Below are 12785 nucleotides of genomic sequence, written 5' to 3'. Positions count from 1 at the left end.
AGCTTTCAATCTCTAAATTGTATAAACTATTAAAGATTTATTTAACTTAATTTCATTATTAAAAAAGGTTATATTTATATTTTAATTGTTCCAAATCTGAAGTAGATAAGGCTAAATCTATAAAATCCCATCAAATTTAAATTTAAAAGATTAACCTTTATTTATTTTGAGAGCACTTGAATTATTAAACTTTTATTTCAACCAAATTTAGATAGCAGGCATTTATATTTTTTAATACTCTTTTATGCAAAAAATTTTAAATTTATATATTTAAAATACTAATTTGAGATTGCCAAACTTTTACTAAATAATAAAAAATCAGTTTATTATTTGAATGATTTAGTATTAATATTTATAAATAAAATATTTATTGAAAAACAATAAAGCATTTTATCACGAAGTCCTGTTTAAGATCCCTACTTTGTAGCAATGTGCCTTTTTCAACTTCCATTCAATTTAAATGGAATTTAAGAACTTTCTATTGATTACAAACGAGTTTACAACCGCTTGGAATTTGGCGCCTCTTTTGCTTTCTTGACCTAAAGATGCCATGGCCGAGCATCCAGCAGGGGAGCATCAACCTCCATCGCCAGCGCCTCCAGCATTGGTAGCGGCGGCAGTGCCTCCCTCCTCATCCCACTCCTTGGGAACGCAAAGGAGCGTTCACGAGATTCTTGGAGGTGGCAAATGTGAGTGAATGTTTCTTTTCCCCCCCTGTTATATGTGTTGTTTCAGACGCCGATGTTCTCATGTGGAAGAAGAAGCATGTCACTGGCGGGATTTTGCTTGGAGCCACCGTTTCTTACGTCCTGTTTGAGTGGTGCGGCTACACACTTCTCTCCATCGCTTCAAATGCGCTCCTCTTCCTCGTCTTGATCTTGTTTACTTGGTCGAATCTCGCGGCCTTGCTCGACAAGTGAGTCTTTTCCTTTCACTGTGCTCTTCATTCTTTCGTTCTTCCAGGCCGCCACCACCGATTCCAGAGATACAACTCTCGGAGGAGATGGTCGAGAACATCGCTCAGACTCTTCGTCTGGAATTAAACCGAGCACTTGGAATAATTCATATGATCGCCCTGGGAAAAGATTTCATGCTCTGTGTCGAGGTAAATCCTTCTCTCTCTCCCTTTTTTTTTTCTCTTTCTCTTTCTTCTTCTTCCATATACTATAGTATTTTCGCTTTCTCTCTTTTTGGATCAAGTTGCGCTCCAAATCTCAATCCACTGTCTACAGGTTATAGCGGGCCTGTGGATCTTCTCTCTTGTCGGTGGCTGGTGCCACTTCCTGACGCTCCTTTATTTTGGTAATGTATTCCATTCCTCTCCTTTTCCTTCCAGCTTTTTTCGTACGCAAATCCTTGCGCTGTGCACGAAAGTTGCAAAGCTAAAAAACGTGCTTTGTCTCTCCTTTTGTATTTCCCAGTGGTGGTACTCGCTCACACGCTACCCCTCATCTATGACAAATACGAGGATGGCATTGATAAGTACCTGGAGATTGTTACCGCGCATCTGAAGAGCCAAACAAGTCGACGCCAAGTCTCTCCCCTCCAGAATTCCCCGAGCTAAAGTGCACTGATTCTCGCCGTGTTCCACTGCCAAAATTCCCCGGGTACGTGATATTCTTTTCGGAGAAATAGTCATTGTGCCGCTGATCGAGGCTCTTGCTTTCCAGTGAAGAGGACGCGACGCGATTCCTGGAAGCCAAAAAAAAAAAAAAAAAAGCCAAAAGAAATCTAACAGGTACTTAAAAAACTCATCCACAGGAACAGTGTGCTTAACACCCGGGTAACTCGCTCTCTCCTCCTGTCTGTCACTCAAGCTCTCACGTCGATGTTGCGGACTAAACTCAAACTCTTCTCTCTCTCTCTCTCTCTCTCTCTCTTTTCCAGTCAAATTCCGCGAGCTAGAGATGAACAAGTTGCAAGCTCGCCCCGCGTCTGTTCTTGCGTAAGTCGTAAGCCCGACATGTCGCTGCCAGAGATAATGCTGCAAACAACATACAAACACACCAAATCTTCACGAGAATCGCGTCTTACGAGCTTCCTCGAGCTTCACGATCAAGAGCAGAAAAAAAAACACACACACAACGAGAGAGAAGCTCTCAAGAGTAGAAAAGAAAACACCAAAAAAACGAGAGAGAAGTTCCGAGTGGTGGAAACTCTCGACACGAGCAAGTGCCGAGCCTTTGCATTGTCCAGGCGATGGGTGACAAAGCCCGCGTGGTTCCCATAACTCCGAGAATATTCGCGCCGTTCCCGGCGCATATTCTGCCAGTTTTTAAAAATTTAAAGGTTCCAGCGTGGCAGATCGGCCACGTCACCCCCGCTCTGCGCGCCATGTGTTTTGCCACACTCGTTCTGAAATCTCTTCGCGCCAACCAAACCCTTCCATATCCGAATATGTGCTTGGCGCAGGAATTCAGCACTGCAACCGATATAGAAACCTCAACACCAACCATGCGAAAATCAGCGGAACAGTGTAGTCTTTTTTATTGATTTCTCACTGAAATGAGCTATCGTATGAATTGATTGATGTTGTCTCTCTGATCCATCTGGAGAGCTCGTGTTGCGAATAGTTGTGTGTGTCAGCGCCCAATTCTTATGCCCCAAACTTTTGGCAAAACAAAAGCTATGTGTGTATGACTGGTCCATTGCACTTGAGAGATTCAGATCCATCCACACGGATCGAGTGGCCGACGTCGCTCCTCGTCGCCCCCAACTCAATCTATCCAATCGATCATTCGACCAAAATCAAAGCCCACGGGATGAATCAAGCAATCCATGCTTTGTTGTTCCCTTGCCAGCTTTTGCGATTCCATCAATTTTGCCCCCACGTAGCGAGATGTGGATGTTTTCTCGCTTAGACCAGCTTTTCAAAGAAGAGAGGCGATCGATCAGGCAGACAAGGTTTGGTTGCTTGTTGGATTCCGAAAACTTAAGGCGGGCCGATGTTGGTTGAGCTGGGCCTGTCGCCCGATTATTACAAGGCCTCGTGTGGTTGCCATTTGGTTAGATCACCGCTCGCTTGCCCATATCGATCCAGCCCTTCTGTAGTCTTCCTGGCACCAACTTTTCATGCATGATTTTACGTGGAATCTTGAACTAAACCCACCGCCACCTTTTCTCTCTCCTTGGAATGAATGAGGTGGCGATGGCGATAAGAGGGAGTAATAGCGGGGAAAGCAACCGAGGCATGGCCCCCCCTCTTTGGAGGGCCAGTGTCGCATTGTCCTTAAGACCGGGAACAGGGCCCTGTGGCTGGCCATGCAAAGGTGATGGGGACTTTGCCAGTGTCCCTCTTATGACATTTGGAGAGGAAAAAGAACGTCAATGTTTTGCTGCTTTGGTGGCGCACTGCCATCTTCTCTCTCCCCCTCCAAAGTGTGTTTGTCAAACCAGCGCTTGAATCGTGTTTTTAGGGCTAATGCATGGATAGATCGAGCCTTTGGATCAGGACAAACTCGCAGAGCCGCGTGCTTTCTAAAGTGCCTACGCACTTTACTCAAATCTTTGGTCTCCAAAGTGGAGAGGCCAACGAGCTCTCGGTTCCAGAAAAGAAGAGGAGCAAAACAACTTTGATCATGACGAGCGGGATGATGATGAAGAGAATAGGGCGGTGGCGAGCTCTCACACAACCTGGTATAAATTTGATGATCTTACATTTCACCCATATACTCAGTCAAAGAAAAAGAAAAAGGGAGAATGAGAAACACTACTGCAAGTGTATGCGATTCGATCAAACACCCAATTGCGAGGGCGAGAAGAATTTTTGTGGTTATGGGTAACACATGGGAGCGCACGAGAATGGGTTGGGTTGTTGGGCGACCGCAAGAACCCTAATTAAGATCTGACCGTTCAAACCGCGCGACGACCGACCGATCTCCGGATGCGGGGCCGACGGCTTTGACCCGGTGGGTGGGCCACTACTTACGCCATTTCGTACAGATGTCCGTATTGTTAGTTTACTATGTATCTTTTGATCGCATCGATTCTACGACCCCACTTTCGGAAAAGGGGTGAGGGCATTTGCGAGACAAAATTTGTTTAGAATGTTCTTCAACGGGTTTCCGCCACCTTTTTTTTTTTTTTTTCCTTTTCCGTTTGTGTTGATCTTTTTCCCATGCTACGACTCTGATAGCTAGGGCTCCCATCGCTTTCTTTTTCCGGAGAATTTGGCTTTTGCTTGACATGACAAGGCCCTATTCATCTTTTTAAAGATGAATCCATCCACCCCAATCCACTCCATCCATCCATTCACTGTGAATCGAGCAAAGCGCAAACATGTCCACCGGTGGGTCAACTTCGTGGCGAAATTGCAGCCAGTTTTATGGGGGGCGGGATTTTGGCGGCGAGGGCGAGAAAGCATGATCATCATCAAGCAGCACCATTTTCGTAATAGGCTTTAAAACTCTATCGCCCAACTGATTGCCAGCGACAATTGTCGGGGATTGGGATTGTTATAAGGTACAAAAGACAAGAATTTCACCTCGCTTGTGGCCGCCACCTTGTGAAATCCCTTAAAAAACCTGTCACCCCACCCTGGGTTGTTTCACAGCTACAGTGGATCCATGTTCTCCCGGGCATAATCATGGAAACTGGCACAAGTTCCTGATTAGATTATGCGCTTGCGCCCCTTGTGCTTGTGGGGGCAACTTGTGGTTCCCCAAAAACTAGTGTTAAAAAGCTGGATTGGGGGCATCAATAATGGCATCAACCAAGGCAAAGCGTACCTCGCAAAGTCAAAATCTATGCGCCCAAAGCTTAGAAAAATGGAATAACCCTCCTTGCCATTGTCTCGAGATTTCATAGCCCAACCAACTTCCCTAATCTCCAAATCATTTGCATTGTTTTGTGGGTGATGTCCCCAGGCAACTCACCACAGCGCCAACCGAGCATGTTCGCGCGAGCGAGTAGAATATTCGGCTAGGGCTTTTAAAAAAATGCCACAGGTTGGTAGCTTGGATTGCAAAGCCCTCACACTTCCTCCGCGTTGTCTGTCGCTGTTACGAATTGCCAGCTGCAGAGATGCCCTAATTTCCGTAGGTTGGGAACGCATTGTGGTTTGAAAACACCCCCAAACCAACCAACGAGAGAGAGAGAGATCTCAAGAGCCCTAAACTTTATGGAGAGAATCGGATTATATTACACTACAATGACCACCACCCACGAAATTTATAGGGCATTCATCGCCGATTTTATGTACGTCCCCAAACATCAAGGTGCCGCAGACTAACGGGAGAGGAGAATTTCTTCGTAAAGGTAAAACGGGGGGATAAAAGGAGCAAATCTACACAAATGGTAAAAAGAGGGTGGCAAAATTGTATTAAAAGAGGCGTATCGGCCTGACGGCCGACCGGATACCATTCCCGGCGACGGAAGTGGCTGCCGGTCGGCCGGCGGACCTGAGCACGAGGGACTCAATGCGATTTACCGCAAGCCTCGCGGACGCCAGACGCGGATTCCAATCCGGCTCACTGTCCTTAGGGGGTTGTGTGTAAAGGCCGGGTGTCCTTGGGCAGCATATGAATGTGGGCGGGGGCCATTCCTTCTAGCCTAGAGCTCTAAACTTGTTGTTCTTGCTTCTCGGGCGCCATAGCTAGAGCTTCACAAGGCACGGGAAGGGATTGCGGTTTCCATAGCTAGAATCGATCGAGAGAGGAGGCGCGGCAAGCGATGTGGCCCGGAGCTCGCGATAATCTGCATTCGCCTGGGGGCCTGGGAGTGGCGGCAGTGATTCTCGAGCGCTGATAGGGTCAGGACGAGGAGCGCGCGTCGAAATATCGGGTGTTGGAGCGAGCGCTGATCTTGTCAATGTCGTTTGTGGAGCAGCCGGCAGGGAAAGGATTCGCGGAGGCGGCAGGAGGAGCGGCAGCGGGTGCGGGAGGAGGAGGAATCGCGCCAGGAGGAGGAGCGGTGGTGAGGGATGAAGCATCGTGCATAGTCCAGGAGAGCAGCGGCGACAGCGGCAGCACGCTCAAGGCGCACGACTACATCGGCCTATCGGAGGTAACATCGATGCCTCTCAAGCCGGATAGCGGCAGCAAGCCGCTGCCGGATCTAAACCTGGGAGAGACCGAGCTCCGCCTCGGCCCTCCCAAGAGCAAGGAGCCAGCCAAGAACAATGTCGCGGCCGGCGAAGCCCCCAAATGGCAGCACGAGAAGGTCGAGCAGCCCAAGAGCGAGAAGAGCAACGAGCCAGATCTGTCCGGGGGCAACGTTTTCTGGCAGGCAGCAGCGCGGATGATCCCGCAGGAGGTCCAGGCGCCATCGCCAGCGGCGCACCAGGAGATGAGCCATGCCGCCTACTGCAATGTGGCATCCACCGCGGCCATGGCTGCCAACAAGAACAAGAGGGTCTTCTCCGAGGCGATTGGCAGCAATGGGCAGTTCGTGGAGGGGCGGTCCGTGATGCCCAATCCCCCCGGCATTGTGGTGGCGGGCTCTCCCAGCAACCCGGGCACTGGCAATGGCGGAGCTTCTTCCTCGAATCCTGGAGTTCCAGTGGCTCCAGCGCCATCGCAGCCCAGCAATGGCAAGGCTAGCGCCACTGCTCCGCCGCTCATGCCGTCTTCCATGTACCCATGGAACAGCTCCAAGCAGCTTCCAGCGGCGTGGAGGATGGGTCTGGAGCAGTCCAAGAGCTCGTTTGGCCCCTTCCCTTCGTCTTCTCGCATGGCACCCAAGATGGGCGATGTCGACAACAACAATAGCAACAGCGGGAGTCCAAATAGCTCGGGCCTCACTTCGCACAACAAGGAAGACGCTACAGAGGAGGCTGTTCCTTCGGCAAGGTGTGTTCTTTTCCTCTTTGTTTGTTTAGCCTCAAGTTCTTAGCTTGTTTTCTCATGCTCGGTGTTTTCGTCTTTGCAGTCCACCGGTTGTGGGCTGGCCCCCAGTGCAGTCTTTCAGGAAGAACTTGGTGGCTCATCCTCCACCTCCACAGCACAAATCTACAGAGACCACCACCAAGAATGGTGTTAGCAGCAACACTTCTGCTCCAGCTCCGGCTCCTGCTGCTGCGAACGCTGCTACTGCCAGTCCCTTGTTTGTCAAAGTTTACATGGATGGCGTTCCCATCGGCCGGAAGGTGGATCTCAAGGCCAACAACAGCTACGACAAGCTGTCTACCGTTCTCGAGGATATGTTTCTCCGATTCATCACTGGTAAGTTTGCATCTTTTGGTTTGCTTGTGAGATTCCTGAGCTGAGCTGGGGCCTTTGGTATCTAAACAGGTCAGAATGGCACTCCAGAGGTCTCGTCTATCCGCGATCCCGGCGAGAAGAAGCTCAACTTTCTCCAGAGCTCCGACTTTGTGCTGACTTACGAGGACAAAGACGGGGATCTGATGCTCGTCGGTGATGTTCCTTGGGGGTAAGTGTGCTTACACTTGTTTCTTCTTCTCCGTGCTTACCGAAAGCTCTTCCTCTTGGATCTTTCAGGATGTTCACTGGAACTGTGAAGAGGCTTCGTATCATGAAAGGCTCCGAGGCGATTGGCCTTGGTAAGTGATAGAAACCATCTTCCCCCTTGAGAAGCACACACCCAGAGATGATACCACACAGACAGTCACAGTCACACACTGCATTATACTTTTACATAGAGAGAAAGGCAGAGGACTTGGGGAAGAACTCTGCCGCTGAGAAGGCACGCTCAATCCTTCTGGCCCTCTTCCTGGGATTCTCATGATCTTGCCAAGATCAAAAGAAAGAAACTCTTGTGTGTGGATTTCTTTGCTTGTAGCGAGAGAGATCGAGAGGAGTGGTTTTTCGGGTTGATGTTATACACAGCGAAGCTGACGGATGGTTTTGTGTGTGGCCTGCAGCTCCACGGGACAAGGCTCAGGCATAGAGAAGAAAAAAAAAAGGAAGAAAAAAAGAAGAAAAAAAAACTTTGATCCCACTGTTTTTTTTTTCTCCCCCTTTTTTCCCCATTTTCGTTCTTTGGTTTTTATATTCTTTGCTTCTGAGAGTTCTTCTGTGAGAGTTCTTCCGTTTGATCTTCGTGAGCTTGTCACGAACTCCCCCGTGGACTTTCTGATCTCTTTCTCTCTTTCTTCTTGATGTTGGTGTGCAAGCTTTTGAAGAATCCCGCAAGGGTCTCTGTGCATTTGGAGTCTTTCTTATTTCCATCTCAGTGTGGTCTTGTTTTTGTGTGCTTTTAAAATTTTTTTTCTTCCTCCAGCAGCTGCTGTGTTTGAGTGAGCTTTGCCAATAAAAAGCTGGATTGGCTTGTTATGCCATATACTTTTATACATATATACATATATCTATACTATATAACCTCCTTTCTCCCTGCCACCCTTGTATAATCAACTTGTTCATATAAAAACCACCATCTTTTCTAAGATAAGTGTGATTTTAGAGACTAGATGAGTGATTTCAGGGCCAGGAAAGTTGTTTAGAGCGTCTGCATGGGGACCAAGTCCAGCAAAGAGGCCACAATTTCTTCTCTTGTATTTGTTAATGAGGCCGCCTGCAAGATGTACATGTCTATCCTGTTGTCTGTCTTGGATTGTAGCTGGCTTGCCTTGCTTGGCCCTTTGGCTGGCTGAGAGGGATCAGAAGATGGTGTGGAGATTTCACTTTCTCCATCATCTGGTAGTTTGGTTTGTCTCACCTTCCCATTTAATGCGGTTTGCAGCAACATTTCTTATGCTTCATGGTATGAGGCAGGAATTCACAGGTTTCAAGGTGAGAAAACTATGAATTCTTGGGTCCTTGTCTTCAAGAAAAGGGGCCTCTCTTCCTTCTGAACATTATGTCTCTCTTTTTTTTTCTTTTTTTTCTGGGAGGGTGTGTTGGAGCCTCAAGTTGGAGAGGGTTGGTGGTGGGTATTCGTTTGTTGTGTGTTGATGTTCAACTGTTGCAGTGATGTTGCTGCATGACTGCATTGTAGCATTGCTCTGCTGCGTGCATGCCAAGTGCTCTTCACCCAGCTGCAGATAGCAGCATAGCAAATGAAAGTGAAAGGATGGACAAACAGGAAACAATAATTGACAACTGGATTGGGAGAAGCAGCCAAGCCTCCTTCCCCTTCAGAAAAAGAGAAGGAAACCATAGAGTTTACGGGAAGAGCTGTCTAGAAATTCATTCCTTCTTGTTGTTTGTGAGTGCATGGTTTTTTCTTCTTTTTTCCCTTTTCTCCTCCTCAAGTAGTAGCATTGTGTGCTGTTGTGAAAGTGACTCCGAGAGGAATTAAGAATCCCAGGGCATTGTAGCCATGTGCTTTGCTGCTGGGTTACATGACACACTGCCTTACATTGATAATCCCCACTTATAAGTAGAGACTCTCTCTTCAACAGTGATCCTCTCAAGGGATCAGTTTCTCCTATGATCTGTGGTGGGCATGTGCAAATTCAAAAGCTTTTATACATGCATACATACAAGCAAAGACAAGAGGAGCTCTATGCAATCCCTCTTACACATAAAAAGGTAGAACTCCAAGAAACAAAATGCCAAAACCATGAAAATGCGGTATCTAGCAAAGTAAAAACAGTGAAAAACACATATATTTAAGCACCATTGAGTTGCATCTCACCTCGCCAAAATGTGGTACTTAAAGAGTGTCACGAACCTCAACTTCTGCATTTGCCCATACAGGGCAACGGCAGCAGAGTCCAGTATCTGGAGAACAGAAAGTTTTGAAGAATCTGTCTTTTAACCTTTCTAGTATCTACACAAAAAATGCCGCCACCCAAACCATCTAAGTTCTCTCAGCTTTGATCTCTGTGATCTCACTGCGAGGTGGAACCGGAGGAATAACAACGTAGTTATCATCATCCCCAGTGCTGTTACTATCGTCAACACTATCATCCTCGCCCCGGCGATGGCCACCATCACCACCATCGTCCTCCCCAGCCGGATAAACCTTGAACCCGGAGCTCACGAGCCCCGCGTACTGCTTTTGCAGCTCCTTGATCTCTTTCGACCTCCGCGAGTTCTCCTCGAGCAGCTTCAGGCTCGCCTTGATCACCTTGTGCATGACATCCCGAAAGTCGATGGACGAAGCATGGTGGCCGCCGTGATCGCCATCGAGCTCCTCGCTGTGCCTTCGCAGCACACACTCGAGGACATGGGGCTGGCAGAGATACGAGGCGTTCCTCATCGCCTTGTCATACACACCCGAGCTGAGCTTGGAGCAATCCACGAAGCTCCACAGCTTGTGGATCTCGTCGCCACCGAGCCTGTTCTTGGCGATCATCTTCTCCACCGCCGAGTAGAGCATGTCGTGGTTCCCGCGCGATCCCGGAGGAAATGCCCGCTCCAGCGCCACAAAAGTCTCGCACGAGATCACGCCGCTCTCGGCGTATCCCCACAAGCACCCGTCAACCTCGCTCGCCACCGCCTCGATCTCGCCCTCCCCTTGCTCCACATCAACTTCTTCACGATCAACCTCTTCCTCCTCCTCCGGATTGTCGTCCAGGTCCTCCATCTCCTCGTCCTCCAGCGCTGCATGGCTCGACGAGCTAATTCTACCTCTCCTCCTCCTCCTCCTCCCGGCCATGAAGTGCCTCACCAGCGCCAGCAGTGTCTCCGGCTCGAAGCTGTACGCCTGGATGTAATCGTCGAGCTCGTGCAAGCTCGCTCCAATCCGCCGCTGGAGCGACGCCTTCACCGCCGCCAAGCTCGCCCTCGCCGCCGGATCGTCCGTCTGCGCCATCAATCCCGCCGCGTGCTCCAGCAAGCTACACCAATACTGCGACGAGAGCTCCAGCCATGGCCGCTTCCTGGGAGCGTTCTTGAGCAGCATCCTGGCCAGGCATAGCACGATCCAGATCCGGGGCTTGATCCGCTTGCACTCGCTCCGGAGGAGATAGTCGATCCACTCCCGGACGCTCCTCGACTGGCGGCACTTGATGTTCAAGTTGGTATCCGAGGCGACGAGCTGATCGAGGAGCTGCATGGAGTAGCGATCGGGGAGCTGCGCCACCGCGATCAAAACGTCCTTGAGGTTGGCGCTGGGGGAGCTGTGCCAGGTGGTGGAGGCGCTGGCGCTGGCGGCGATGGCGAGCGAGGAGATCGGCACTGAGACGTGCTTGGTGTCGAGGAACGCCTTCGTGCATGCCGCGGTCACCACCTTGAGAGCTCGCGATTCGATATACTCGTCGGTGGAGGAATAGATCGGTTGGTACTCGCGGAGAAAGGTGACGCACGACTTCCAGCTCAAGAAGACGTTGGAGTAGAGGAACTTCTTGGTGCTGTCGATGAGATCGGCCATGCCCAGGAACTCGGCGGCGGCGCGCACGGCGGCAACGTTGGCGGTGGTGAAGCTGGGCCGGATGATGTAGCAGAAGTCGGCGGCGATGGAGAAGGCGGCGCCGCCGCCAGGGAGCTCGTCGATGGCCACCTCTTTGATCTGTTGGTGGTGGTGGTGGTGGCGATGGTGGCGGTGGTGTTTTCTTTTATCTTGAGGATCGAGCTTGGCGGTGGATGCCTCTCCGCCGGAAGAGCTGGAGCTGGAGGTGGTGGCGGTGGTGGAAGAATCCGGATTGGAATTGGAGGTGGCGGAGTTGATGGATTGGAAGTAAGTGGATTCGTTGACAAGCGGGAGCATATGGAGCTTGAATTCCTGGTCTTGGATCTTGACAGTGAGATCGCTGTGCTCGCCCGTCTTGCGGACTCTCTGGAGCCATCCCGCAAAGCTTCCTTCCTTCTTGGAGCCCATTGATTTAAAGTGGGAGATCTATCATCTATGCTGTATAATCTATGATCCTACTCCCCACACGAGCAAATGCTACCACCATACCTGAGGCGCGATCCATCCCGAGATCCACCACGAATTGGCCTCCTCCCACCGGAATCGCCTGGAGCCCCGCGATGAAGATCTGTGGAAGAAGATGAGCTTCCTCTCGCAGCACAGGAGCAGTGCCAGGAGACCCATCTGGGATTCGGCGCTGGCGGGGTGGAATGACCACGACCCAGATCGTTTCCTGGCTCGATCCGCGAGCCCAAATGCTGCGATCCTAGCTAGGATCGCTCCTCCTCTCAGAGGGTCGGTGAGGTTGCCGAGGAAGAACAAGACCAAAGAAGAAGAAAACCATTTTAATCGATCCTTTCGACGCACTTCTTTGATCGCCGTGCGAGATTTTTCTAAGGCTATAGTTCTATAGTTCGGCTAAGCGAGAACTGAGACGAAGAAAAAAAGGGAGAAAAAAAGAAAGAGAAGAAAAACCTCCGCTCCGCGATAACGGACAGGGCATGCCAGCGAATCTCTCGCTTTTCACTGCTTGTTTCTTTGATCCCTCTCCTTTTTTCTTGCTCGCTCGCTCGTACTCACAATAACCCGTGCCGCCATCTCTACCAAAGCTTTCATTTTCTTAGGAGCTTTCGTCCTTCCTAGCTAGCTTGGCGATGGATCGATCGATCATGGGGTTGTTTTCTTCGATCTACAGCCATAAGATAAGCAAGAATGGGAATCTAGTGGTGAGTTTCCTATGCGCGAATGCCGAGGAAGTGAAAGATTTTCTTTTCTTCTCACAGTGTAGAGTGAGTGAGTGAGTCACCGCACGCCTTGGTGTTGGTAGCTTTCAGCTTTCACGCAGACACGTTGCTCCTGGCTGCCGCCTGAAAGCCTGTTGACGAGCAACTGGGGCGTCCTTTTGCGGATCTCTGGCAAACCCACCAAAGAAATTCCATCCAAAGTTCCATCTTCTGGAGTCAAAAAAAATTACGAAAAATGGGAGGACATCGCAAGCAAGAAACACATGATCGATAGAAGGAAGAACAACTCAGGAAAAAAAAAAAAAAAAAGACGGGAAAAATACAAAGAGTTTGTTTTACCCCCAAGAA

General features: G+C 49.6%; 3 protein-coding genes across 3 annotated transcripts; 2 read left to right on the top strand and 1 right to left on the bottom strand.

Annotated features, from left to right (window-relative positions):
- Positions 1-550: 550 nt before the first annotated feature.
- On the top strand, positions 551-1708 carry LOC9660883 (reticulon-like protein B2). Its single transcript, XM_002982343.2, has 6 exons — positions 551-689; positions 736-916; positions 964-1105; positions 1233-1302; positions 1422-1607; positions 1671-1708. Exons 1-5 carry the CDS (start codon positions 551-553, stop codon positions 1562-1564), a joined length of 675 nt encoding a protein of 224 aa, XP_002982389.1. The 3' UTR covers positions 1565-1607; positions 1671-1708.
- Positions 1709-5500: 3792 nt separating this feature from the next.
- LOC9636212 (auxin response factor 6) lies at positions 5501-8278 on the top strand. The gene is made up of 5 exons (XM_002982342.2): positions 5501-6788; positions 6868-7160; positions 7230-7368; positions 7437-7498; positions 7820-8278. The coding sequence occupies exons 1-5, from the start codon at positions 5809-5811 to the stop codon at positions 7843-7845; spliced, it is 1500 nt and encodes a 499-aa protein (XP_002982388.2). The 5' UTR covers positions 5501-5808; the 3' UTR covers positions 7846-8278.
- Positions 8279-9699: 1421 nt separating this feature from the next.
- LOC9636211 (BTB/POZ domain-containing protein At5g48800) lies at positions 9700-11661 on the bottom strand. Its single transcript, XM_024687365.1, has one exon. The coding sequence runs from the start codon at positions 11659-11661 to the stop codon at positions 9700-9702; it is 1962 nt and encodes a 653-aa protein (XP_024543133.1).
- Between the last annotated feature and the right edge of the window lie 1124 nt (positions 11662-12785).

The sequence above is a fragment of the Selaginella moellendorffii genome, unplaced genomic scaffold (genome assembly GCF_000143415.4).
Source record: "Selaginella moellendorffii unplaced genomic scaffold, v1.0 SELMOscaffold_53, whole genome shotgun sequence".
Classification (NCBI taxonomy): domain Eukaryota; kingdom Viridiplantae; phylum Streptophyta; class Lycopodiopsida; order Selaginellales; family Selaginellaceae; genus Selaginella; species Selaginella moellendorffii.
The sequence above is the reverse complement of the archived record's forward strand: the minus strand, read 5'-3'. Positions and strand labels throughout refer to the sequence as shown.

Bases quoted from the DNA above. Each gene is read 5' to 3' on its own strand.
- LOC9660883 (XM_002982343.2), top strand. From the start codon at position 551: ATGGCCGAGCATCCAGCAGGGGAGCATCAACCTCCATCGCCAGCGCCT. The intron at 690-735 runs GTGAGTGAATGT...GTGTTGTTTCAG, and splicing joins GATTCTTGGAGGTGGCAAAT to ACGCCGATGTTCTCATGTGG. The intron at 1,106-1,232 runs GTAAATCCTTCT...CACTGTCTACAG, and splicing joins ATTTCATGCTCTGTGTCGAG to GTTATAGCGGGCCTGTGGAT.
- LOC9636212 (XM_002982342.2), top strand. From the start codon at position 5,809: ATGTCGTTTGTGGAGCAGCCGGCAGGGAAAGGATTCGCGGAGGCGGCA. The intron at 7,161-7,229 runs GTAAGTTTGCAT...GTATCTAAACAG, and splicing joins GTTTCTCCGATTCATCACTG to GTCAGAATGGCACTCCAGAG. The intron at 7,369-7,436 runs GTAAGTGTGCTT...TGGATCTTTCAG, and splicing joins GTCGGTGATGTTCCTTGGGG to GATGTTCACTGGAACTGTGA.
- LOC9636211 (XM_024687365.1), bottom strand. From the start codon at position 11,661: ATGGGCTCCAAGAAGGAAGGAAGCTTTGCGGGATGGCTCCAGAGAGTC.